General features: G+C 37.9%; 1 protein-coding gene across 2 annotated transcripts in view; it reads left to right on the top strand.

Moving 5' to 3' along the window:
* Positions 1 to 27,102, top strand: part of AUTS2 (activator of transcription and developmental regulator AUTS2) — a 1,114,656-nt gene that overhangs the window by 507,092 nt on the left and 580,462 nt on the right. For both annotated transcript variants that reach the window (XM_028109914.2, XM_028109913.2), the window contains exon 4: positions 9,892 to 9,927. In XM_028109914.2, coding sequence (XP_027965715.1) covers positions 9,892 to 9,927 — 36 coding nt within the window. The remainder of the gene's footprint in view (positions 1 to 9,891; positions 9,928 to 27,102) is intronic.

Genomic DNA, 27,102 nt, shown 5'->3' with positions numbered 1-27,102 from the left:
CCCAGTTCCTGACACATTATGTGATGTTTTCCAAACCTTGCCAGCTGGTGGCAATACCAACCATTTTCTGCCTTGTGTGAGCTCTGGGGATTGTTCTACCTGCTCCTCTCCAGTGGGTGTTCCCCTTGCTTGGGGTACTTTTCTCTTAACACATGTGCTGAGGTGGATTCTGGTGAAGACCAGAGGGGACTTTTTGCAGCTTTCATGATTCTGTCCCCTTCATGTGTGGAGCTCTCTGCTCTCCCATCTTCTGCTTCGCAAATTCCAGTTGCCTTGGCTTCCTCCAGTTATCAGGTCTGTCTTTTTCAACTCAGGGGTACTTCTGGGCTCCATCTGGGCCACCCCCACTCCCCCGTCGTCCTACTGTGGCAGGAAAACTCTGCCCAGGCAGTAAGCTGGGGCAGTTTTCAGGGTCGATCATCTCATTGGCTTCCCTTGTCTCTAAGATCACTGTCTTGCAGTACCGATTGCCCGGTTTCTAAAATCCCTTTTCTTATACATCTGTCTGGCTTTTTTGTGTTGTTTCTTAAGGTGGGAGAGTGTATTTGGTCCCTGTTAGTCCATCATGCCCACTCCTGGTTTTGCAGCTGAGATAAAAATTCCCCTAAGTCTTCCACTCACTTTTGTTATTTTTAGAAGCTTTGGCAATTGAGACTTACTCCCAAGTTGCAGTTAATGAAGATATTATATTTTTCCAGCTTAGTTATTTTGAATCGGACATGCAAAAAGAGTAAAAAAAAAGAATTCCATTGTAGCTGGAGGATTTGACTCATGGGTAAAGCTTCAAATCCAAATGTGCTTGGCTTTTCTAAATTACGTATTCCCAAACTGTATTGCCAGAAGGGAGTAATTGTCTACAAGGACTCTCAGATTGTCCACATCAAGGAGACTTAGTAACTTGTTTAGATTAGTCACTAAGGAAAAAGTTAAGGGGAATAATTGAGTATATAAATATTCATGATGGGTTATTCAGGGGGAACAGTATTGCTTCTGACTTACACAGAATTTCCTAACTGAGGAAGTTGTCAGAATTTAGGGGCTAAACGTACTTATAAATTTAGTAAATAAAATCGTCAAGTTATGAACTGATCCTGGGCATTCATTACAAACACACCAAGTTTTTAAAAGCAGTTTATTTATTTATTATCTGCATGACCTTGAGCAAAGAACTTGATCTTTCCAAGTCTTGGTTTCTTTTTCCGTAAAATGGGATAATTTCACCTACCTTGTAGGTCTTCTTTAAAGATCACCTGACACTGTGTTTTTGAATCACATAGCACGGTTCTTGGCACATCCATGGTGCTCAAAAATTTTTATCCTTTCTTTTGCCTCAGATTTAGAACTTCCCTCAGGAGCCTCTCTGCCCTTGTAAATTTGAATTCTTTTCAAGTGTCAATTTGACAAGCCCTCCTTATCTCCTATCTCAATCATGACCAAACGTGACTCTTCCTCTCAGAAAAAAATCCTTATTATCCATCACATGTCTCCTCAACTGTTCTTCTCAAACCTTAACTGTCCATCCCTCTTACTTCCCTGTCCTGGTATTGGAGCCTGGAGCTGGCATCGTCAGGGTCAAGCTCTGTTCCTCCCTCTGTCTCACTTATCCTGTCTACTTAGTTGCTCTCCTTTATCCACTGGCGGTATTTGTGAAGGGGTATTTGGGTACAATCACATTCTCCTTGACACTGCTGATACGTTAGATGCCTCAGCACGTGTTCCACAGAGGATTCCTGTGGCCTCTCATGATGTCATCTGTCCATCTCTGTTTCCTTTGCCCTGTGCTCTCCAGTGCTTCCAGAGTTGTTTTTCCAAGAATCCGAGCTCACAATTACGCTTTCTTGTTTAAGATACTTTGGACGGAGTCCACACTCCTGCGGACTGTCTGCAGAGCCCTCCACAAGGAAGTCTGAAGCTTCCCCTCCGTCGTCCTTCCCTCCTTTATTGCCCATCTTCGTACCTTGTGCTTAGTTCCTCTGATCCACCATTTTTTTCTTAAATAGTATGCACTTTCAAGTCTTCCTACCTTTGTCTTTTCTTTTGTAATCCTTTTTCTCTTCTTTCTCTTTCCCTTCTGCTAGCCCCAATGTCACTTTCTCTAGTAATTTCTTCCCACCATCCTGTGGAAGTAAACTTCTTTAATGCCTTATTGAGATGAGCATATGGATATGGCTCATTTCTCTGTGAACAGTTTTTTGGGCCAGGTTTTTGGTTATGAGAAGGGAGAAAAATATTTAATACTTTTTAAGGGCTTAAGACCTTGAAGGAACTGAAACATTTCAGAAAATCATGAAAAGGGACTAAGTTCTAGTAAGTGTTGTGCTAAACAGTTCTCTAATCTGATTGTTCTGAAGCCATGTACACCATTTAACATCCTAGTTGAGGCATTTTTTTCTGCATCTTTTGAGATACCCTGAAACTCTCCAGGTTTGTGGGTCTCACTGTGCCATTGTCATTCATTCATTCATGCAAGCGTGTGTCTTAGCCTCCTTTCTTCCCACCCTCCCCCCAAACCTTTAAGGAGATTTTACTCCATGTCAGCTTGACTTGCTGCTATTAAGGAAGAAACAGATAATGGGCCACACCATCCATGAGTTTTTCTGTAGTTAAGAAGAAAATCTCATCTAAGCCAGTCCTGTAAAGTACTCTTGATGTTCTGTTTCTTCCCTTCTCTCTCTCTTTAAAATTTGTGTTAAGATTTCCAGTTTGTTTCCAAATGGCAGTTTGTTCCTGCCCTTTTCTATTCCAGAACCATATATTTATGTGTTTTCCTGGATGTGTCAGCAGTTTGATTGTCCAGAAATATTTACCAGATACCTTAAATGTGTCAGGTACAGTTTTGTGCACTTGAGGTTGACTGGTAAACAAGATGAAGCCTCCATCTTCATGAGGCTTCCATTCTTTGGGGGGAGGCAAACAACAGACCTGTGAGCAAACAGTAAAACTATTTCTGAGAGAATACATTTTATGAGGTAAACAAAACAGTGATGAGGGGTGGAAGGGCACGTGTTGCTGCTTGAACCAGTGTGATTGGACAAGGCCTTTCTGTAGGTGATGTTTTAACCGAAGCCTGAATAAAGAGAACGAGGTAGCCCTGTGAAGATCTGTGGGAAGAGCACCCTGGATATCAGGAGCAACAATCTCAAGAGCCTGAGTCAGGAGCAAGCATGACATGTTTGAGGGAAAGAAAACAGTGCAGTGTGGCTAGAATCTAGTGACTGAGCACAGGGGCTGATCACATGATACCTTGTAGTGCTCGGTAAGGAGGCTAGGCATGGCATTAGTCTCCTGGGCTGCTGTAATTGAGGGCTACAAAGTGGTAGCTTAAAATAATAGAAATTTATTACCTCCCAGGTTTTGAGGCTGAAATTCCAGCATTAATGGTGTCAGCAGGGCCATGAACCCTCTGAAAGCTCTGGAAAGGATCCTTCCATTCCTCACCTAGCTTCTGGCGGCATCTGGCATTCCTTGGCTTACAATTACGTCATTCCAATATCTGCCTCTGTCTTCACCTGGCCTTCTGCTCAGTGTGTTGCTTTGTGTTGTCCTCTCTTCTTCTTGAAGTATAGTAGTCATTGGATTTAGGAACCACCTTAATCGAGGATGACCTCAACTTAAGCACATCTGCAAAGACCCTTTTTCCAGAGAAGGTCATCGTAGTGCTGGCTTCTGCAGCACATATCCCAAATAAGGTTGTCATATCAGTCAGGGTTCTGAAGAGAATCAGAACCAGTACTGTGTATAATCGTGTACAATTGAGGAGGCTGATAAGTCTCAAGATCTGTAGTCAGCAAGCTGGAAACCCAGGAGAGTCAGTGGTTAGTTCCAGTCTGAGTCCAAAGGCCTGATCACCAAGAGAACTGATGGTATAATTCCAGTCCATAGGCTCTACGGCTTGAGACCCCGGAAGAATCCACATTTCAGTTGAAGTCTGAAAGCAGGAAAAAAAAAAAAAAAACATCTTCCCACCTCATGTGCAGTCAGAAGAATTCTCTCTTACTCTGAGGATGTTCATTCTTTTGTTCTGTTTCTGTTCTGTTTGGATGAAGCTCATCTACATTAGGGAGGCGAGCATGCTTTACTAGGTCTGTCAATTTAAATGTTCAACTCATACAAAATCACCCTCACAGTAATGCCCAGAATAATGTTTGACCAAATATTTAGGTAACCAGGGGCCTAGTCACGTTGGCACATAAAATTAACTTTTATAGTCATATTCTGAGGTTTCACGTGGATATGAATTTTGGAGGGACGCTATTACACTATTCAATCCACTATACATTTTTTTTAAGATACTGGAAGATGTTAAAAAGAATGTTGTTATAATTTTTATTTTAAAATGTTTATTTGCCCTTTATGTGAAACAGCATATAAAGGTAAGGCCAAGAATGCAGTGAGGGAAAGAAGCCAGAAGGGGCTGAGTAGAGATGAGAACCGGTGACCATGTGAAGTGGGTTGGAACAGAGGGTTGAAAATTGAAGTCAGAAGGGTCCATTTCCATACCCGATGCTTTCGTCATGCTGTTGCCCCGCCCACCTTTTTAAAATCATATCTGCTACTTATTAACACCAAAAACAGTCACTAACAAGAGTGATGACAAAAAAGAAAAGCAAATCCTTTCCCAAAATATCACCTACACCAGCCTTCATGTTCCCTAAAATTTTCCACTATTTTCTTTTAACTTTGATGGTATGGAATTATAAAAATTCTCAGTTGAAAAGCTAATTTTATTATATATTTGTTTCTTTCTTACCTGTAGAATTTTTTGAAGTGTAATTAATGTACAGTGTTATATTGGTTTCTGATGCGTAGCACATTAACCTGTGATTCTGTACATCATGCAGTCCTCCCCACAGTCGTGTCACCACCTGTCACCATACAGCATGATTACAGTAATACTGACTCCATTCCCTGTGCCGTACTTTTCACCTCCACGACTTACTTATTTAATAACTAGAAGTTTGTACGTCTTCATCCCCTTTATCTGTTCTACTCCCACCCACCTTTCCTCTGACAACCACCAGTTTGTTCTCTGTATTTAAGAGTCTGTTTTCTTGTTTGTTTGCTCATTTGTTTTGTTTTGTTTTGTTTTGTTTTGTTTTAGATTTCACATAACTGAAATCATATGGTATTTGTCTTTCTTGGACTTACTTCATTTAGCATAATACCTTCTAGGCTTATCCATGTTGCCACAAATGGCGAGATATCTCATTCTTTTTTAAGGCAGAATAATATTCCATTGAAAATACAGCACATTTTCTTTATCCATTCATCTTGTGGAGGGACTTGGGTTGCTCCCATATCTTGGCTATTATAAATAATGCTGCAATAAAAACAGGGGTGTAGATATCTTTTCAAATTAGTGTTTTCATTCTTTTTGGGTAAATACAGTAGTGGAATAGATCATAGGGTATTTCTGTTTTTAATTGTTGGCCTGTTTTTACTCGAATCCCCCTTGTAGTAATTCCCATTCAAATATATTTTGTGTCTTCACTAGCTCTAAGTAATCCTATCTCCAAGGCCCATTTCCTAGGATTAAGATTTCAATTTTTTTTTAATTGTCATTGTTTTTTAAAATGGTACAGAAAATCCATGAATGAGTTTGCTTTGTGACCTTTACTAGAAATGTACTTGGCCATGTGATTCTTGGCATGATCCTCTGCTTTTTACTCCCAAGAGAGAAAAGCCTAACAGGAAGGTGGGTAGGCAAGGATGTCAAACACAATTGGTGTTGTGGAAGAATTTTTAAATATTCTATTAAATTAGCCCTGGGGTCAGAGCATATATCCTCCTCTTGGGGGTGGAGTACACATCCATCCCATGCTCAAAAAGAGCTGTAATAATAGCCATGGCCTCTCTATGTAGATGTCTAATGAATGGAGCACATCTATTTTAGATGGATAATCAATTTTGAAATCCCTTGTTGTAGGTAAGCTGTTAAAACAGATATGTTAACTTCACAAGTTTAATGAGTAGCATCAATGATAGCTTAGTGACAGCGATGTAAAGAAAGTCAGGTAGGGAGCAGTGAGGAAGAGTCAATGAGTGTTTAATGAATATCCATTTGCACACTTGAATGTCAGCAGCAATGTTCTACCTCCTGGAAAATGTCTTTCAACTGTGCATCCCATTACTATTCCTGCAGCCCATGTAGCTTGGCGATTGAGGCAGAGTGTGTAAGAAAGCTCTCCTTTGCAACATAATGAGATCGAGGTGGGTAATTTGCAGAGATTGTTGGAACAGTGGTCAAACCTAAAAAAAAAAAAAGAGAGAGAGAGAGAACTCAGCAGAATGAAAAGACCATGTGAAATAGGAGATGGCTTATAATGAGCCCTGAAATCGCATATCAGATAGCCAGCAGGCTGGCTTTTCCTCATATCCTCGTCTTCTCACTGCTAACCACTTTCTCTTGCTCTGTTTCCTCAATCTCTTTCTACCGCTCGTTTCTACCTTGTGCATTGAAAATATGAATGAATTTGCATCTCTGCCATTTGAAAAAATAAGAATGAAGCCTTTTTCATTATTCAACAGAAGTATTTGCCTAAACATGGGTGTATGGTATTATTTCAAATGCTTTTGAATTCAAGGACACTTCTGTTTGTTGCGTTCTTTTTTTAAAACATGTCTACTTTTCAAGCCTCATTTTCACTCCTCATCTTTTCTAGATTCTGTGGCAATTTCTGCCATATAGTATGGACAGTCTGCCTTCTTTCTACAGCAAAAAAAAGAAAAAAAGAAGAAGAAAGAAAGCAGGAGGACCCCTCCTCATTAGATATTGACCGGGGGCAACACAGAAAGTTGAAATGAAAGTTGATTTTATCAAATGGTTCAGTGGTCAGGGCATCACCACCTCTTTGCTTTCCTAGGCCTTTTACCTCTTGGTGTCTGTCTCTTTCCTATGTGAGAAATCAGTGCCAATCCCTAAATGCACGTCTGTAACTTAATAGCTAATGTAACACATTTCAAACAACAGAAAAGCTGCTTCTAGACATTAATTTTTACAGCATAATCTATTTTTCCCTATGGTATTCATGGAATTTCTGACTTGGAAGAAAGATTAATGTTATCAAATATATGCATCTATATTTAGATACAAACTTAGATTAAGCATTCATGATCGAGACTCCTTAGCAAGGCCTAAGGGATGTGATGTGTGTGTCAGGAGCTATCAGTAAAACCCTGACTCCTTCCTTGTGACTAGTCTCAGAACTTCTGTTACCTCTATCTGATGGTGGAGGTCTTGTTGGTGCTCAGGGATAGTGTCCCAGTGAATACAAGGCAAGAGCCACATTCTTGAGTTTGAAGAAATGGACGAGGAGGTACCTCTTTTAGAGATGTTATTTCTGTTCAAATTTTCCAGTGATGATTGACGGGAGCTGGCAATTAGCCAAGAAAAACATGGTGGAGAAGGAATAAGAAGGGATGTTTGGCAGAGTCGATTAGGAGGAATTTTAACAGAGTTTTTTTGCCAGGTCCAGAAATCACAGGTTAATGCCCCCAACTTTTTCCTCTTTAGAAGAAGTGAGTACAGTGGGTTGACAAATGTGGGTAGGCTCTGACCATAAGGTTCTCTATGCTTTCTAGCAAATTCTGAAAACTGTAATGGACTTCTAATGTATGTGAGGATATAGTATCTGTGTACTTTCATGTGTCTGTGTTTGTGTGTGTGCGTGGGGCGGGGGTGTTATAAGGCAGGGTGCTTAAATGCTTTGTTGCATTATGTTAATTCCTCGGCAGTGCAATCAAATTCATGTCGTAATTAAAGCTGTCAGTTGGAAGGCAAGCCAATCGCCACGAAAACACAGCATAACAAATGAAGTGAAATGATTCTGCGTGTAGCTATACAATGCTTCGCCAGGCATGAAATTAAATAAGTAATTTGATGTTGACATCAGAAATTGAAATGATACCCACTGTTCCCTCATTCAGTCAGACCTGCATAAACAATAGCCAGAACAAATACGCACAACAAAGTCCTCTTCACCCAGCTCCCTGAATAATGTACAATATATATGCAAAATGAGTATAACAGAGCTTTCCAAGACCTGAAGGATGTAATTTCCTTTGGTATACAGTAAGATGATATGTATGTGGGGGTGGGGAGGTTTGTTTGGAGGGGTACTTCTGCTTCTGGATAAAGTACATTTGCAGGAAGGAGGAAAAAAAAAACCTGAAATAAATAAGTGCCATGTTCTTTCTGAGTAGTTCATCCTAAAATGAGTTTACCTCCCAGGGGCATGACTCCAGGGTGGTGGAGACCTAAGTTGGCTTTTGCCTTCCTCTGTTCCATGGAGGGCTATGGGTACCGAAAACAGGTGATGCTGTCACATGGCTAATCACTGCGATGAGAAGCTGTCTCCACGGCTACTGTGGATCTCCCTACATACCATTTATGGGATCAAGAATGCAGCAAGATTTTTTTAAACCAAGTCCAGTGTGCGAGATCACACATTGATTGTCCTTTATTCTCCTGAGCCTGTCTGAAAAACCTAGGTGAAGAAAGTTTTGCTTTGGGAAGTGCATTTAGGAATGCCCTGGAGCATACAGTTCTTGTTTGATGTGGATGCTGTTGATGCATAGAGCACTGTTTTTCCTTCTCAGAAAACAGTTTAAAATCGAGAAGATTCACATCTACTGTATTTTTAGAGATGCTAAATTCACCTAATCTTTTTTTTTTCCCCTATGCAATCCGAACTCTCATGTATTTATACATTAATTCAACAAATACTTGTTACAGGCATCCTGTGTGCAAAGCATTGTGCTGAGCACTGGGGAAGCAGCGATGACTTAACCTGATGGTCCCTGCTACCTGTAGTTGCAAAGCAGGGACAGGACATGTGGGTGGAAGAGCTAGAGGTGAACTGAGTAACCACTGCTTGGGGGTGGAAGTCAGCCCACCCCAGGGAAGGTGTAACACCTGGTCCATGCTAGTCAGAGAAAAGGCCTTGCTGGTGCAAGGACACCAAGCTGAGACCAGAAGACTGCCCCTGCCCTAGCATTCTTTTTGTTTCAAGCTTACTTGGGGTCTTTCTCTTTCACAAAAAGGAGACTGAAAATTAAAACATTTGTAATGAGAGGTTTTGAGGAAAAAAAAAAAAAGTACAAACACGCATGGATCACAGACAAGTTTAAAACAAAACTAAGTTCTCTTTTTGACCTCTTTGCCTAAAGAAGTGATGCCTTGCAAACCTTTCAGAATTATTATTTTTTTAGTTTTCTGAGTGTCAGAACTATGGAAGCCTAAATTGATAATTCTTGTGACTGAAACCTTCGGAAAAATGGTGCTTTTCACTGCTTCCCTTTACCCACACATTCTTTGCATTTCATTCTACTAATTATGTTTACAAAATGTCTCATTTTTGAAAAGTGCTCTGTGTGTACTAACTGGTGCCTTTAGGGAATAAACTGGCAAGTAGGTCATACACTGGAAAAGTCATCCAAACCCACTGGGCTTTTATTTTCAAGTCAGTCTGGGCTTTTTCCTCCTGCCTGCCCCTTTGCGGCCACAAAACTGAGTAGCTTGAGACCAGGGCCTTGAATGTCAGCAAGTCAGAGAGGCAGGCTGATGCGTGTCTGTTTAGTCTCAGTGCAGGGCGAAATGCCATCATTAATTCATTACCCAGCTGCCTGTCAAATAAATTGGCAATTACGTCCACCGCAGAAGCTTGGAATTCAGTAAATAGCACGTTAGCATCTCTGAGTTGTTGAGAGATGTAAAGGGGAAAATTAAGCCAACACGGTGTTCGTTTCAGTAGCAGATGACAAGGGGCAGCATACACTAGTGATGTGATGTAGCGATGAAAAACCCGCAAAGGGCTGGTAATGAGCTGTGTGGATTGGAACGTGTTAAAAACCATTGCTGATTTTCCACTTTGTCTTTTTGCTTTATTGCAGAGTTCAGCTCCTTCCAGCTTGGGAACAGGCTACTTCGTAAGTTTATCTCAACTTCCACATGTGTGCCTTGCGTTGGCCTTGATTTACCTCTATAATGTTCACTCATTTGGATATGAAAAAAAATCCAAGAAATCCCCTCTCAGTCCTAAAGAGCAGACTGATAGCCATCCTTTCATTAGGAGTATTTTATTTTTAAACTACATAAGCTGTGGGGCCCTAGGGATCCTAAGTCAGTGTGAGATGTGGTTCGCAGGGCACTTCCTCCTTCTCCAGCAGTGTAAAGGAGACCTGATTGGTTCACGCCACCTTTCCTGCGTAATTTTTTTTTTTTTTTAGTGACAAGTGTCATGTGGAGGATGGAATTCAGATTATGCATTGAGGTTTTTATTCACTTTAAAGATCTCTTAACTTCCCTGCATAATACAATGAATTGCTTTTTTTTAAAATAATTTTTTTGATGAGCGGTGGTGTTTTAATGGATGTTTTCCCTTACAGTGTAAGTTCATGGCCTTTAGATTTCCTTTGAGCAATCACGAACTCCTCATTTTAGCAAATACAAGTGTATTGTTTTATTTCTAGACATTTCTCTGCCCTTTGAGAGGGGTAGGGATGGTGTCCTACCTCAGGGATTATCTCATAGATATTTTTCTCATAGAGAAATTGTCACTTTATTTCTTTTATTGATAGCAAAATTACCCTTTCTGGATTCAGTAATCTTTTTCAAGATCTAAATACAAAAGAGTTACAAATAGGCATTATTTACACAACAGGAAAACATGCCAATGTGGAGGTTTTTTGTGGTATTTAAAGGAATCTGATTTGTGTTCTGAATGATGAACCCTGATACTCAATGCCTGCTCAGCTTTTTCTGAGAAAATAATGAAATCATGAAAATAAAGTGGAAAATAATTACTGTTTCAGTTTAGTTGCCTTTAAATTTCTTTCCTCTAAAATGCTAATTACACTGGTTTTCTTCTGCCCACACATTTCTCTTCATACATTTACATTAAATATATGAAAACCAGCATCATTTCGTTGAATGATAAGTCTTTTCCAAGCTTGGCAGAAGTAGCATATTCTAAATGTTGATTTTTTTTTCTTAATCTATGATAATGAGGAGAAAAAGGGTAAGGATAAAGATTTTTTTGTACCTGCTTAATACAGTCAGCACGCTTATCCTTGCTCTTTATTGTGGCTGAATATTCATGCTTACAGAAACATGCAGGATGCTGAAGCAGTCGAAATAACAGAAGTAGTCCATCTGCCATGTCTTCACACCAGGCTGGATGTGGGTTGAGATGCTGGAAGTAAAATCTGGAGACTGCCAGTGTCTGTTCTCTGTCCAAAAGCTAAATTATCCCTCTTGGCTTTCTTTAGAAGAATAAGGCCAAAACCACCAACTTAGCCCTTGATCACTTCGAGACTGAACATTCTAGTATTTTTTTTTTTATTGTCAATATGATAACCCTGAAAGAAGAAAGTCAGTGGTAGAAACCTCAAAAATTTTATTATGCTTTTTGTCACTTTTTTTCTCTCTAATTCCAGGAGTGTTTCTTTTTAATTTTTAGTAATACATTATTTGAGGAAAGAGTGCAGGTACAAATCTAAAATGATTTTTATATTCACACAGTGTTGGAGGAGTATAAAAGTTTGTCCTTTGGTAAAATTGCTCTTAGTATTAATTTGCTTACATAAAAAAAATCTGTGGTATTATTAGCTTACACGGTAAACATACGTACCAGATGCATGGCCAGCTCTGAAACTATGACCAAAATGCTCTACTTAGAATGTGTTTCCAATAATGGGTTTATTCTGTTATCGAATTGCAAAATCCATTGATATTATTGCCAAGTTCTCATCAAAAAGTGTCTTTTGTTTCAATTTTCATGCCAACGATATTACATGTAACACTTGATTTCAGGTACTAACATCAGCATTGGGGAGTTTCATGCTCTTCTAAGTGGAAATAGTAAACTCACAACTTTTAAGAGTTTTGTGTCAACATATTCTTTGTTGTGCTTTATGATCTGTTATGTCAATATTAGCCTTTACTTATGTTTGTAATGAAGGCTCAGCATCAGGTAAGTGGAATGGTGATATTTGGGCTCTGTCCTTACTTCTTTTCAGCATTTCTCTGAAGTGTGGATGGAGACACTTCACCTTCAGAGTCACTGCGTTATTAATGCAATTGAACCATAGTGGGAACTCTGGTGTAAGAAAACTGAAGGCACTCACTTACTGGGTTTAGCGACCTGGAACTGTTTTCTTACATTATCTCCCCTGCCCCAACGTTACTTTAACTTCACAGTTTCCTTTCATTTAGAGTTTATGCTCTTAAAGACCTTTTAGTGAACTAGGGTGAGATGCTGATCATTGTGTGTGCTAATAAAATAGACACCCACCCAGGTACGTACACACACACAGACACACACACACACACACACACAAGCTCACGTGTGCCTGTGTACAACACTATCCACAGCCAGTATATTTTTCTTTCAGTTCTTCCCATTTATCAGTTGTGATGTTAGAGAATTTAAAGAAGAGTCCTTTGTTTTTGATTTAGTTGTATTTGTTTATATCTCTTTGGTTTTGTGTTCCAAAGATGTCTGCTTAGGTCTGTTACTTTTCCAATTCATTTATAAGCTGAAGATTTGAGAAATGAGAACAGCAGCTAAAATCAGTATTTACATAAGCATATTGCAAAGGATTCTTAAAGTAGACAAAATAAAGAAGGATTGGAACAAACTTTTCACATTTTTGGGAGCTTTTGAATAATGTGGGTGTTATACACACAGAGAGACACACATATATATTCATTACATACTCATGCCCAGCTCATATTCTAAATATAAATGGAAGTATAGACTAGTTGGATTCTATTTGCTTTTTTTTTATTTTTTATTTTTATTTTGGCAAGAGTACCAAAACTTGTTGGAGTGTGTAGGGTTTTTCTTTCTTTTTTTTTTTTTTAAACGTTAATGCAGTGAACATGTTTTCATTTTAATTTAAATGTTTTGTGCTATGTTCTCTTATACATGTATTTGAAGTGTTACTGTGCATAGTGGGTAATTAAGAACTTAGAGACAGATTGATCTGAAGCCTGGTTGTGTGACCTTGGGCAGGTTATTTAATATCTGTAAATCTGCACCCACCTACTAGAGTTGTGAATCCTAAATGAGACAAGGTGTTTAATGCATGCAGAACAGCTCTCATTAATAGCAAATTATTCCCATTATAGTGTGTGATGGACAACACTTGGTCTCATTAAGTGGCTGTGTAATGTTGTGGTAGGTAGAGGATCATCACCAGAAATAAGTGATGTAAGAAATAAATTTTGGAATTTGTAGCTGTAGGTCAGGAACATTCTTACAGCTTTCTGAGGAGCCTATGTGTGTTCGGTCAGCCATATACCACTTTACTCCATATGTGAACAAATAAGCAAATAGAATTTCACTCTCTGTGATCCTCAGTGATCACCATGGTGTTAGAATGAACTTTTCCAGGCTGTCCATATATTACAGTTGTTTAATTTGTCCATTAAAATCATTTGCTTATTTTTTCTCTCAGACTTGAGGCATTTAAAGACTGCTAATAGCTCTTGAGGTTGGGCTGGAAAAGTAAGAAAGATCTGTTCAACACCTTCAGGTGTTAAAAGGTTGTGTCACTTATTTGCTGCTCCTTGACCCCCAAAAGAAAAGTGGATGCCCTAGCATACCTGAATGAAGTAACCAAATTCGGGAGAGTGACAAGACCAGTGAAAACATCTCCTGGTTGCTGGTGGTCTGATGTGTCATCACAGGAAGGTTTGGGATGCATTCTTTACCAGCACTTGAGCCCATATGCCGGTAGTTGGGAGCTACTGTTGGTATAAGGGTGACTGACTTGTCAGGCTGAACTTGATCCCTGCTGTGTAAAAGAAGCTTTCCTTCATTCTGGTGACATGTCCTGCCTACTTTTCTGGATAATTTTCAGCCTTCTACAGGTTTGAATCTAAGTGTCTTAGGCCCGTAGTCTCAAACAGCTTGGATCCTGCTTTTGTAAACTCCAGAGATCCAGAGATTTTCCATAATGGTTCCCAACTAATAACTTGAATTCTCCTCAATTGCATCACATCTAGCTAAATATAAATACAAATATACATATTTTAAGATTGTCAAGGAAACCAATCCATTTAAACCTAATGATTAAAACTACCACATTACACAATAGAGCGGAATTGCAGAGTGGTACACTTCTTAAAATGGGATGTATGTGATTACTGCTTTCCTGTGCACTCAAATTACTTAAGAAGCTGTGTTGATAGTGTTGGTAACAGGTAGTGGGGTGCAAAATAATGACCTGTGGCTTTCCGTCAGAGCTATAAGATCATAAAGGGATTAAATTCTTTGCCCTGTTCTAAGTTTTTGACTATAGACCCTTGAAATATTTCCTTTTTTTCTTTGAATAACATGGGTTTTTTTAAAGACTGGGCTTTCCTTTGAACAGACACTTCTGACTTTTTGTCTTTCACTAAGTATTGAGCACCTTCTCCATCAGATATTGTTCTAGGTGATGGGTTACAGATGTGAAAAACCATGCCCCTCTCAAAAATTTAGGCTTCTTTTAACCCAAGTCCTCTCTTTCCTCTGTGATGCTTTTAAATATTTTTGACACATTGCATTTAAATGAGAGGATTTCGGCTCTACAGAGAACCTAACATTCTTTAACTTTATAATGTTTCTCTGGGTTTTAACTTTAGAAATGCAACTACTTCAGTCTGGCCTTGACAGCAACCCCATTCGAAGTCATCTTCCTTCCCACCTGCCAGTACTTGCTGGGGATGCTGGGAGAGAATTTTGTATTTCAAGTGTTTAATCAAAACCTGTCAAATGTTTAAAGATAAATGATGCTGAGTGTTTTAACATGTCTCTCAAATAAGACTCTAATATTTGTATTTATTAATAATTAACTCTGGTAAATGAATTATTGACCATTACTTATTTACTGACAAGTTCCCATTATAATGGAAATTTCTTAAAAATCTGAATTCCATCAGAGATCTCCAGTTGTTATGGGGGCATTTGAACTCATTGGTAAAGATTGAGTTAGAAAACAGCTCACCAGATGGAGAGTTCAGTGCATTTTAATTGTCAAATATATATTAAAGATCTATTCTTCATTTGTAAGGTAAATAAGATGTAGGCTTGGCCCTCACGTCATACGTAGTTGAGTTTGATACACAGCAAACTGAACAGTTCTATGAGAAGAGTGAGTAGAGCACTTGGGAGTATGTATAAGCGTCAGTTAATTTTAGGAGGCTTAAATTGTGCAGAACTTGATGGATGTTTAGATTTTCAACAGATAAGGAAAAGGTGGGACAACGTTTGAGGCAGCAAAGGTAAGAGCAGAGAAATGGCATAATCGTGCGGGATTGCTTTGACTGTATATATCGCGTTTCTGGAGAAAGGTTGGACTTGGGTCGGTTAATTACAGGGAATGTGGAACAAAGCCAGGGAAGGAGTTGGTGAGTGGGGAGGAGATGATTTATAGGTAGATCCAGACTTGACATTAGTGATCTTTTAAAAATGAGAAAGATGTGAATCCCAGGATCAATGACTGTGATGCTTCTTTTACTTGGAATAGGAATCCCAGGAGGGAGGGATTTGATTTTAGGAAGCTAATGAGTTTGGAAGTTAGAGGAGGTAGTTAGAAGTTTAAGTTGTATATATCTTCAGTGGTAGTTCAAAGAGCTGTCCAGAGTAATGGGAAGAACAAAACATTGCCATGCAAATTGAAATTTATGTTAAAACTTGTAAGAAAAAAAAGTAGTACCGTGTGAGAATTTCAGTATGTCCTTAAAACTCAGCCTTATGCTTATCAAAAGATATCTTTGAGGTGTGGTTGTATGTATAATTTTGGGTGACCCCTAAGAATTACCCAGTGAGTCACCAAAGTAGACTTGAAACATTGGCCTCAGAGGTACCCCATCTCCCAAGTGAGCGCACCACTAAAGTATTTATGTAATATTTAATATACAAAAATATTTTTATGATTTTTTATTATAATAATGGAATAAAATATTGTAACCCATCACTCAAAAGCTGGCACATATATAATGATTTGGAAGCTACCTATTTACTGTGCAGAAACATTAGGGTAAATGAAATCAGTTTCTCTTCCTAATGATAAAAAGTTACCATGTTTTTGAATTGTGACCTTTAAATACTACCCTGAATTATAATTTTCTCTTAGAAAGTAACAAAATCTGAATCTTCACTTATGTAGGTGTTTTGTTTAAGGTCAGGAACCACAGAATTAATCTTCGTTACCCTCGAGGGTTGGTTTATACCTGGCCTAAGTATCTATGTTCTGACTGACTCCTCCGTATAGTCACCAATAAACTCTTAATTTCAGGGGCCTTAGACTAAAAAAATAATTGTGCTTTCCATTTCTTTTTTTCTGTTTTTGATTGGGTATGAATACTCTTAATTTTGGGAACAGGATCAGTGAGCCATGAGCAACATACCCTGACCAAATGAACAGTACAAGTTAAATTCTGGTGAGCAGACATTTAATTATGTGTAGGATTTCCACAGTGAGATGACTCTTCCAGCTCACCCTGAGGAAATTGTCTTCTTTTTCCACATTTTTATTTAATTATTTATTATTTTTATGTATTTTTATAAAGATTTTATTTATTTGTCAGAGAAAGAGAAGAGAGCACAAGCAGAGGGAGAAGCAGGCTCCCCACTGAGCAAGGAGCCCGATGCGGGGCTCAATCCCAGGACCCTGAGATATGACCTGAGCCAAGGGCAGACGCTTAACTGACTGAGCCACCCAGGAGTCTCATGTGTCTACATTTTTAGTTTCAGCTTTTTCATGCAGGGCAAAGGAATTGAGAAATTTGGTGAACGGGATAATCAGATGAGAAAGGATCCATTGGTGTCTCCAGTTGCCACCAACCCCTCAACACTCTCATCTTCTCAACATTTTTGTGAAGAGATAGGCTAGGTATTTTTAAACATCTGCTGTCTACAGGAATCTTCGTTGTTGGCTGTTGCAACTTGTAATTGGGATAAGGTGAAAATCCAGGTGCTCCTGATGGGTGTAGGGAAATAGCTCTTGGCCTGGTCTCCCTGTCCCCTCAACCCCCTTCCTTGGCCCCTCAGATTTGGAGAAAATAAGTTATTTTGGGGGAAAAAAAAGATTTTACAAGCCACTGGACTAGATAATTGCTTAAAGGGCCTTTGGTTCTAATATTCCAAGATCCGTGATTCTAGGCCCTTTACACCTAAATGTTCGCCACGTGGGCCCAATGCTTTCAATCGGTTTTGCTGCCTCTCTTAGCTCTCCTTTGAACTGTAGGAATGCAAGGCCATGGTCCCCTTGGTGCTTAATGAACACTGCCCTTCAGTGTCAACAATGAAAGAGATCCACATTTCGATTGACCAAGTCTTTGAAATTAATTTCTTTGAAATTAATGAGTAATGTTTTATATTTCTGTTCTTCAGTTAGGGTTTAGCGTATAGAAATACTGAGGCTGTAACTTCATTCGCTTCCATAGTTAGTGTACCCTATTGTCACAGAGATGATTCAGGAAAGACTTTTTAGTGGTGTGCATCGAAAATCCCAGAGGGAATGGACGGGCCACTGTCATGGAATTCAGAAAGTGTCTCCTCTTCCTCTCTCTTCCTCCTCTCCCTCCCCCACTTCCTTCCTTTTCTTTTTCTGACACTGGCTTCAAAGAAATCATCCTATTCTTATTGGAGATTTCCAGGTTATAGAAATGTTGAATTAGTGGGTATGAGCTATATTATATAAAATGAGCTGTGGGCAGTGTGAAATACCAGGATTTACTTTGACTACCCACACAGCCTTCATATTTGATAGATTTAACTGCCCTGGAGTTTCATGGACTATCCATCAGAAGCTCAGATCAAAGGACTCATTCCTTTGCTTAACTGCTTTAAAAAAAATATTTTTCCTGAAATTGTAAATTAGATGTCTCCCAATCCATTGCATAAGAAACTTACAGCTTTGTGAAACACCAAGAGTATCATTTGAAAACAGGTTAAAAAACACAACTGGGGCTTGTTAAAGAGGAAAAGTGCTGTTTTAACTCCAAGTGTCACATTTTCCTATAGTCAGCTCCAGCAGTAAACAAGAGTTATTGGAAGCTGAGATAGTTTGAGACACTTCACTTATCTCCCGATTCTTGACTTCAGAAGCCAAACATTTAAAATGCATTTTGCTCATGTAAAAATGTTTATCCATTTAAAATACAATGTCATTTTAACAAAAGCACCCCAGTGACAAGCTGTTTAGATATTGCACAGTTAATAAACTGTCAGGTCCTATACACATACACGTGAAAAGACCAGCACAGTTACCCAAGGCTTGGCATTATAAATCACTGTTAACAAACCTTAATTTGCTTACTAGGCTAATGAATGATCTCCATTTTTCCTGTAGTAATTAGCTTCACTAACAATCATGTTTAAAGGGACATACCTCATACTATACTTAATTTCTGCTCTGAAATCTTTGGTATCTGGTTTGCAGGATGGAAACAAAAATAAAACAGAAAAAAAAAAGCGAGAGAACAAAGCCTATTAGTCTCCAATGACAGCTCTCTTGTAATAAATCCAGGTTGTGGCTCTTCTCAAGTAGAAGCATTGCCAAAGGTGATGACTGTCTATTAGGGCTTATAAACTGTAATGTACTAGCAGATCTGCAATGGAGTGGTGAAGCCAGATAATTGCAGTCTTTCCTGTCTAAATGTGCTACTGTGTGGAGTGGCCTCTGATTTTAAGGAGCCATTAAAAATGCAGCAGGGCATAACAGCTGTGGTTCCTAGTGAACTCCTAATATTTCATATGTTCATCACATCTCATAAAATCTTGCCCAAACCAACAAATGACTATGTGTACAGCTGGCCTGCCACAGAAGGAAATTGAGGAGAAACTGAATCATGCAGGTAGCATTACATAGACCCACCAAGAACTCACCCAAGCCTACGGTGTCTCTTTTTACTCCCTTGAATTCTGTTTCCATTTTAGTCCCTAAAGAGAACATTCATATTTTACCTTTTGTAAAAGGATCCTATCAGTAACCTACTTTTTCCTACCTTTGTGGGAAATAGGCCTGACTTTGGCAAGGGAAGGCAGGGCTGTATCCTGTGAAGAGAAAGTCATGGGAAGTTGGCATCTCAACCCTAAACCCAAAGGACACAAGAAATTTGGTTCCTTCATAGTTTATTTGAAATACATGTTAAAAATAACTTTGTAACAGCACTAGCCATGTGATATGAAAACCTGATTTCTCTGAACAAAAGGAGCATTAATACTAGAACATTCTGGGGATCAAGGGAAACTAGAGAAGCCAATATGTTCTTCTAATCAAATATTAAACAGCTAAGCATCATGACCAAATGGAAGTCTTAAGCTGCATTTGTAAAGAGGCATAATATAGTCACAAGTTCTTTTCATCTGTTGCTAAATTGCCAGCTTTCAATGTGGTAATTAAAGTAGATCTATTATTTTGGCTTTACATTTATAGGTTTAGAGTTACTAGACCCTCTGAGTTAGAGGGGACCTCAAAGATCACCTTGTCTGACTGCCAGTCTGAAACTGAACGCAGAACACCAAGTACTGTAAGGGTAGGCTGACAGTTTAGGACTATGACCTCTCTCGTCATCAACGCTGACCTTTATTGGCATAGCTGAAGATCACATCAGTTTTTTTTTTGTTTTCTTTTTTACCACCTACACCTCACTGTTCTTTTGACTCCAGTTAACTAACAACTGTGCCTTTTCCATATCTAGAATAATAACACACAGACACACACACACACATGCACATGTATATTTTAACCTCTGTTGAAGTTCATCTTGGTACACTTAGTACAACTTGTCCATTATTCAATGCTCCGGAGATTCTACCATGTAATACATCATTGTTTCTCTTAACACCATGCTGGTGAATACTACCCACTGCCGTAAGTGTGACTTCCTCCTCTTCATCCAAGCTGTAGGCTATAAAATACCAGTGCTGGTAGGTTTTCCTCATTGTTCTTTTTGTAATGTCTCTTCTTCATAGGATTTGATATATGGTAGCTGGCTATTAGAGATTCTGGGTATTTATCTCCTTTGGTGATTTTTATCTGGAGCCTCAAAAAAAAAAAATCAGACATTCTTCCTTTGTTTCGTTTATCCATACATACATTTGGAAAGGGCTTTGAGACAGTCTGTGGACATGCTTAGTATACTGTCTCTTTTTCCTTTGTAGTCATCTTATCCAGTTAAAAAAAAAAGTAACTGGACATTATCATGTGGACCATTAAAATATACTTACCATAGATTCTGTTGTGATGTTGGTATTCATAGCTAAGCCTCTTCAAATTATTCTAATATATGTCAATGAGCAGCATTATCTAAAGTAGATAAAAGGACACACTATAAAAGAGGTGCAATTTGATACAGTATTCATATCAGATACACATGAGAAATAATTAGAAAAAGGAGACAAATGAAAAACTTGCTATTATTTATAATAGGTCTTTGTTATATACAGTTGCATCCTAAATGTGGAATTCTTGAATTGTGACACATATTTAAATTTTTAGTACAGAAGACATAGTAAGTTTATTTTTGAAATTTTGCAAATTCTAAATTGGTCAGGCTATGAAATTACATTCTGTTTTTTTTCTTCATCTTTCAAATGAAGGTTGGATCAAGATGGTCTATTTTTTTTTAAAGATTTTATTTATTTATTTGAGAGAGAGAGAATGAGAGATAGAAAGCACTAGAGGGAGGAGGGTCAGAGGGAGAAGCAGACTCCCCGCCGAGCAGGGAGCCCGATGTGGGACTCGATCCCGGGACTCCAGGATCATGACCTGAGCCACAGGCAGTCGCTTAACCAACTGAGCCACCCAGGTGCCCCTCCAAGGTGCTCTTTAAAAGGGTATTTCAATGTCAGCACATCTGTGGATGTGTTGGAAAGACTGTTGTACAACCAATTAAGAGACTATACATGATCAGGGACCATTTGTATAAGTCGTTTTGTGAATAAGAAAAGGAAGGTAAGTATATTTTCCAAAGTCATACAACTAGGGGAAGAATTCAAGTTGAGAATTAAGCTTAGTAATATAAAACTATCCTGCCAAGAGGCTCAGTACTTCACATTGAGCAATAGGAAAATAGGATCTGCCTTTTTTTTCCTTAAACTTTTGGAAACATAGGCCAAATGATAAGTTCTGTCTATATTTGTTTTACCTCACTAAATAGACATTAAAGCAAGTGGATCCTTATCTTTCAGCTAAGGATAAAACCTTAGTTTTTCTCTTCCATAAAAAGGTTATATAAGGGGTGTGCGTGTGGCTCAGTCAGTTAAGCATCTGCCTTTGGCTCAGGTCATAATCCCAGGGTCCTGGGATGGAGCCCTGCGTTGGGCTCCCCGCTCAGTGGGGAGTCAGCTTCTCCCTCTCACTCTACTCCTCCCCGCCCCCCGCTCATGCTCTCTCTCTCTCTCTCTCTCAAATAAATAAATAAAATCTTTTTTTTAACGGTTATATAAGTGTTGTTTTTTTTGTTTTTTTTTTTCTTAATATTCATGCCTCATAATATGTATAGGCCAATCTAATTAAAGCCTCACCCATGCTAGACTGGGCCCCAACAAAACTCTGCTTAGGAAAGATGCCTGGGAAGCTTATTTTTTTATTTTTTGTTTAATAATAACCTTCACTTTTTAGCACAGTTCAACATTTACAGAAAAATTGAAGTTAAAGTACAGAGAGTTTTTATTACCTTTGGCTCCTGTAAATCTACTAACGACATCCCACACCATAGGAATACATTTGCCACAATTGATGAACCTACTTTGGCACACCATTATCACCCAAAATCCATAGTATATATTAGGGTTCACTCTTGGTGTTGCACATTTTTTAGGTTTTGAAAAATGACATGTATCCACCATTAGAATATCATATAGAGTAGTTTCGCTGCCCTAGAAATCCTCTTTGGACTTATTCAGTCCTCTCTTCCCATTAACCCCTAGCAACCACTGTCTCCCAATTTTTACTGTCTCCGTAGTTTTTCCTTTTCCAAAATGTCATACAGTTGAAATTATACAGTATGTAGATTTTTCAGATTAGCTTCCTTTAGTTAATGACATGAATTTAAGATTCCTCCATGTCTTTTTATGGCTTGATAGCTCTTTTTTTTTTTTTAAGTGCTGAATAATATTCCATTGTTTGGATATCCCACAGTTAATGTATTTATTCACTTACTGAAGGGCATCTTGGTTGCTTTCAAAGATCAGCTATTACAATTGAAGCTGCTATAACATCTAATGTAGGTTTTTGTATGGACATAAGTTTTCAACTCATTTGCATAAATACCAAGGAGCATAATTTCTGGATCTTATGGTTAAAGAGTATGTTTAGTTTTGGAAGAAACTGCCAAACTGTCTTCCAAAGTGGCTGTACCACTTTGCGTTCCCATTAGCAGTGGATGAGATTTCCTTCAGCTCTTCATCCTTGCAAGCATTTGGCATTGCCAGTGTTTTGGAATTTTACATTGTAATAGATGTGTAGTTGTATCTCACTATTTTAATATGTAATTTCCTAGGGACCCCTGGGTGGTTCAGTCGGTTAAGCATCTGCCTTCAGTTCAGATCCTGATCCCAGGGTCCTGGGATCAAGTCCCGCATTGGGCTCTTGCTCAGCAGGGAGCCTGCTTCTCCCTCTGCTGCCACTCCCCCTGCTTGTGCTCTTTCTCTCTCAGTAATTCCCTAAAAAATTATGCAGTTTTCTAATGATGTGACGTTGAACATCTTTTGGTATGCTTGCCATCTGGGTATCTTCTTTGGTGAGGTTTCCGTTCAGGTCTTTTGCCTATTTGTTAATCGGGTTTTTCATGTTTTTTTTTTAGTTGAGTTTTAAGAGTTTTGTTAGGTACTTTGCATAATAGTCCATTATCAGTTATGTCTTTTGCAGGTATTTTCTCCCAGTCCATGGTTTGTCTTCTCATTCTCTTGACATTGTCTTTCACAGAACAGAAGTTTTTTGTTTTAATGAAGTAAAGCGTATGAATTATTTATTTCATGTGTTGTGCCTTTGGGGTTGTATTAAAAAGTCATTGCTGTACCCAGGCTTATATAGAGTTTCTCCCCTGTTATCTTTCAGGAATGTTACAGTTTTGTATTTTGGTCTTTGATATATTTTGAGTTAATTGTTGTGTAGGGTATAAGGTGTATGCTTAGATTCTTTGTGTTTTTCTTTATTGCCTGTGAATGTCCAGTTGTTCCACTACCGTTTGTCTAAAAGACTTACCTTTGCTCCACGGTATTGGCTTTTCTTCTTTGTCAAAGATCAGGTAGCTCTATTTTCACTTATTTCTGAGCTCTCTATTCAGTGTGTTCTCTATGCATTGGTCTGTTTGCCTCTTCTCTCACCAGCGCCCCAGTATCTCAATTGCTATAGATAAATAATAAGTACACGAATTGATACTTATTCATAATAAATCTTGTGGTTATGTCAGTTCTTCAACTTTGTTCTTCTCTGTCAACCTTGAGTTAGCTATTCTAGGTCTCTTGTCTCTCTCTATAAACTATAGAATCAATTTGTCAGTAGCCATAAAATATCTTGCTGAGGTTTTGCTAGGAATTGAATCTGTAGATCACGTTGGGAAGAAATGACATCTGGACAACATTGCGTCTTCTTATTCATGAACATGGAACATCTCTCCATAAATTTAGTTCTTCCTTGGTCTCTTTCAACAGAATTTTGTGGTTTTCCACACATAAATCTTCCATCTGTTATAAGTTATGTGTAAGTTATACATCTTGTTAGATTCATAACTAAATATTTCATTTCAGGGTGTGCGTATGTAACTGATAATACCTTAATTTCAAATAACACTTGTTCATTGCTGGTATATAGGAAAGTAATTGATTTTTGTAATATTAACCTTGTATCTTGCAACCTTGCTCCTATCACTTATTTCTAGGAGTCTCTTTTGGATTTTCTACATAGGTGATCATTTCATCTGAGAACAAAAACAGTTGTATTTTTTCCTTCCCGGTCTGTATACCTGTTTTTTCCTTTTCTTGTCTTACAACATCAGCTAGGACTTCGAGTATGATGTTAAAAAAGCGTGGTGAGGGAGAATATCCTCGCCTTTCTCTTAGCTTTGAGAATTTTACGCTTAAATATGATGTTAGCTGTGGGTTTTTTTTGTAGACATTCTTTATCAAGGTGAGGAAAGCTCCTTTTTATTCCTGCTTTGCTGACAGCTTTTATCATGGATGGTATTGGATTTTGACAAAAGCTTCATCTTTGTTTTTTTACTTGGTAATGATGTGTCTTTTTTAATATATACTATTGGATTTGACTTGCTAATATTTTATTGAGGATTTTTATACATATGTTCATGAGAGAGATATTTTAGTCTAATGTCTTTGTCCAGTTTTGGTATTAAGGTAACGCTGACCTCTAGAATGAGTCATGAAGTATTCTTTCTTCTTCTATCTTGTGGAAGAGACTGTAGATAATTACTAAAATTTCTTCATTAAATGTTTAGTAGAATTTGCCAACAAACCCATCTGGATCTGGTGCTTTCTGTTTTGGAAAGTAATTAATTATTAATTCATTTGTTTAATCAGATCTATTCAGATTACCTATCTCTTCATATAGGAGTTTTGGCATAGTGGGTCTCTCAAGGAATTGGTTCATTTCATCCAGGTTGTCATTTATGGCATAGAATTGTTCATAATATTTTTTTAACTTTTTAATGTCTATAGAATATATAATGATTTCCCTTCCTTCATTTCTGATATTAATAATTTGTGTCTTCTCTTTAGACTTAGTGATTTTATCGATCTTTTCAAGGAACCTGTTTTTGGCTTTATTGACTTTCTCTCTTGATTTTATTTTTAATTTCATTGATTTCTATTCTAATTTAGATTATTTCTTTTCTTCTGCTTGCTTGGGATTTAATTTGCTGTAATTTATCTAGTTTCCCAGGGTGAAAGCGTAGATTATTCACTTTAGATCTATCTTCTTTTCTGATATATTCATTCAGTGCTATAAATTTTCCTTTAAGGACTGCTTTTGCTATATTCCACATATTTGGATGTATATTTTTATTTTTATTTAGTTCAAAATATTTAATTTCTCTTGAGATTTCTTGTTTGACCCATGTGTTATTTTATTTTTTTTATTTTTATTTTTTTTAAAGATTTTATTTATTTGAGAGAGAGAGAATGAGAGATAGAGAGCTCGAGAGGGAAGAGGGTCAGAGGGAGAAGCAGACTCCCCGCTGAGCAGGGAGCCTGATGTGGGACTCGATCCCAGGACTCCAGGATCATGACCTGAGCTGAAGGCAGTCGCTTAACCATCTGAGCCACCCAGGTGCCCGACCCATGTGTTATTTTAAAAGGGGGTGTTTCCGGGGAAGGTTTTTACTACTCAAAACTGTCACTTTCCGAGCCTCCACCCCTGCCAACCCAGAAGCACTGATTTGTAACAAGCTCCTCAGAAGATTCTGGAGGAGTCAGCCCAACACATGTTCGTAGACTTTAGTTGTACACATATATAATGTAATTTGAAGGCAATCTCACCAGTTGTAATTACTACTTGATTTAATTACAAGCATATTTGTGTTAGTGAGTTTTTATCTGCATCTTCCCTTTTCTTGCTATGGTATAGCTTATCTAAGACTCATTTAGATACTTATCTAAATCTGACCCTGTATTTTATTTGATCCCCTTTCTGCCGAATAATCTGTCATACTTAATGCAAAGACTTTTATTAATTTCTGGGTAGGATGCTGTCTTATTTGGCAGAACAGGAAGAAGTCTGTATTGGTTCTTGCTAGAAGGTGTTTTTTTTTTTTTTTTTAATGGGTCCATTCCTCTGAGAAAATTGCTGTGAGTTTTATCTATATTAAGTTACATGTTTGAAAATGGAATCTCTGCTTTTAATCCTGTAAATTTCTATGTACATAAGATCTCTTTAAGCAACAGAGAGTTCATTTAATGTTTTTATTCTTGATTCCATTCATCAAGCTTATTTCATTGTTTTTTATAATCCAGCAATGGGCTCATTCTTGCCTCATTTACTCTTTTGAAGCAATGGAATTATTTATGTATTTTAACTTTCCCATTTTCTGCTTTCCAACCCCCACTTCCATTTGGTCCTGTAACATAAAATTTGCAAAACGTGAGCCTGAATAATAAAGGATCACTCCGTTGATTGCTAAACATATATTATAGTGACTTTAAACTCATTTCAGGTCATCGTGCTGCCAATTAGTTTGATTACAAGCATTTAAGCTGTCACATATAAAGCCTTCTGCTTCCTAAGGTTTCACTTTCAAATCGTGAAAACTGAATGCTCTGTACTCTCTATGTATACAGCTCACTTTTAATATTTTAGTCAAAACCTATGCCTCATAAAGATCACCCACAGTTTCAGAGCCTGTGTAAAGACAGTGTGTAGTTTTGGAGAAGTGGCACAGTTTTATTTAAAAATTTATTTAAAAATATAAAATTATGTTCGTGTGTACGTATGTGTAGGTAGGTGACTGTTTAAAGCACCTCTTTCTTTTCATTTTTGGATATAGTCTACGTTTGCAAATCATTAAAACTTTGGAATTTAAATATACGGTAACTGATATTTGGTCTGTGAGTGGAAAACTTTCAGAGAATAGAAGCAAAAGAGAGGTTCTAATGCAATACCTTCAACATAGGAAATGGCCCAAGAGTGTTGGGAGATACAAAAAAAAAAAAAAAAATCCAAGTTATTAACGTTTTTGTAGAGTTGATGAGTTTGTTTAAAGATATTTTGAAAGCAGGGGTAAAATCATGACTCTCATACATTACAAGATGTACATATTTTAAAGGCTTTATTTAACTAATGATGGAGCTTGGCTGATATTATAGCCAATTCAAAAGAGAATCAAAAGAACAGACACAATTATAGATGAATATTGAAATGAATGTGTAAATGGAAGATCAGTTGACTTTGAGGGAATTCAGTTGAACCTCTACATGACAAGACAGAATTTGCTTGATTATGTACAATAATCATTTTGCATTGTTATCACATATCTACAACTTACAGAGGTAGAAATTGGTTTTCATGAAATCAAAAAAAACATAATACTGAAGAATTCACCATAGACAGTGCTTAGTATTCCCATGAAGCAAAATTTTTCCCCTGTTTGAT

Source organism: Eumetopias jubatus, unplaced genomic scaffold, assembly GCF_037043125.1.
Source record: "Eumetopias jubatus isolate StellerSeaLion01/CBP00866 unplaced genomic scaffold, mEumJub1_p1.0 scaffold_12, whole genome shotgun sequence".
Classification (NCBI taxonomy): Eukaryota; Metazoa; Chordata; class Mammalia; order Carnivora; family Otariidae; genus Eumetopias; species Eumetopias jubatus.
Note: the sequence above shows the minus strand (reverse complement) of the source record. Positions and strands in the feature narration are given on the sequence as shown.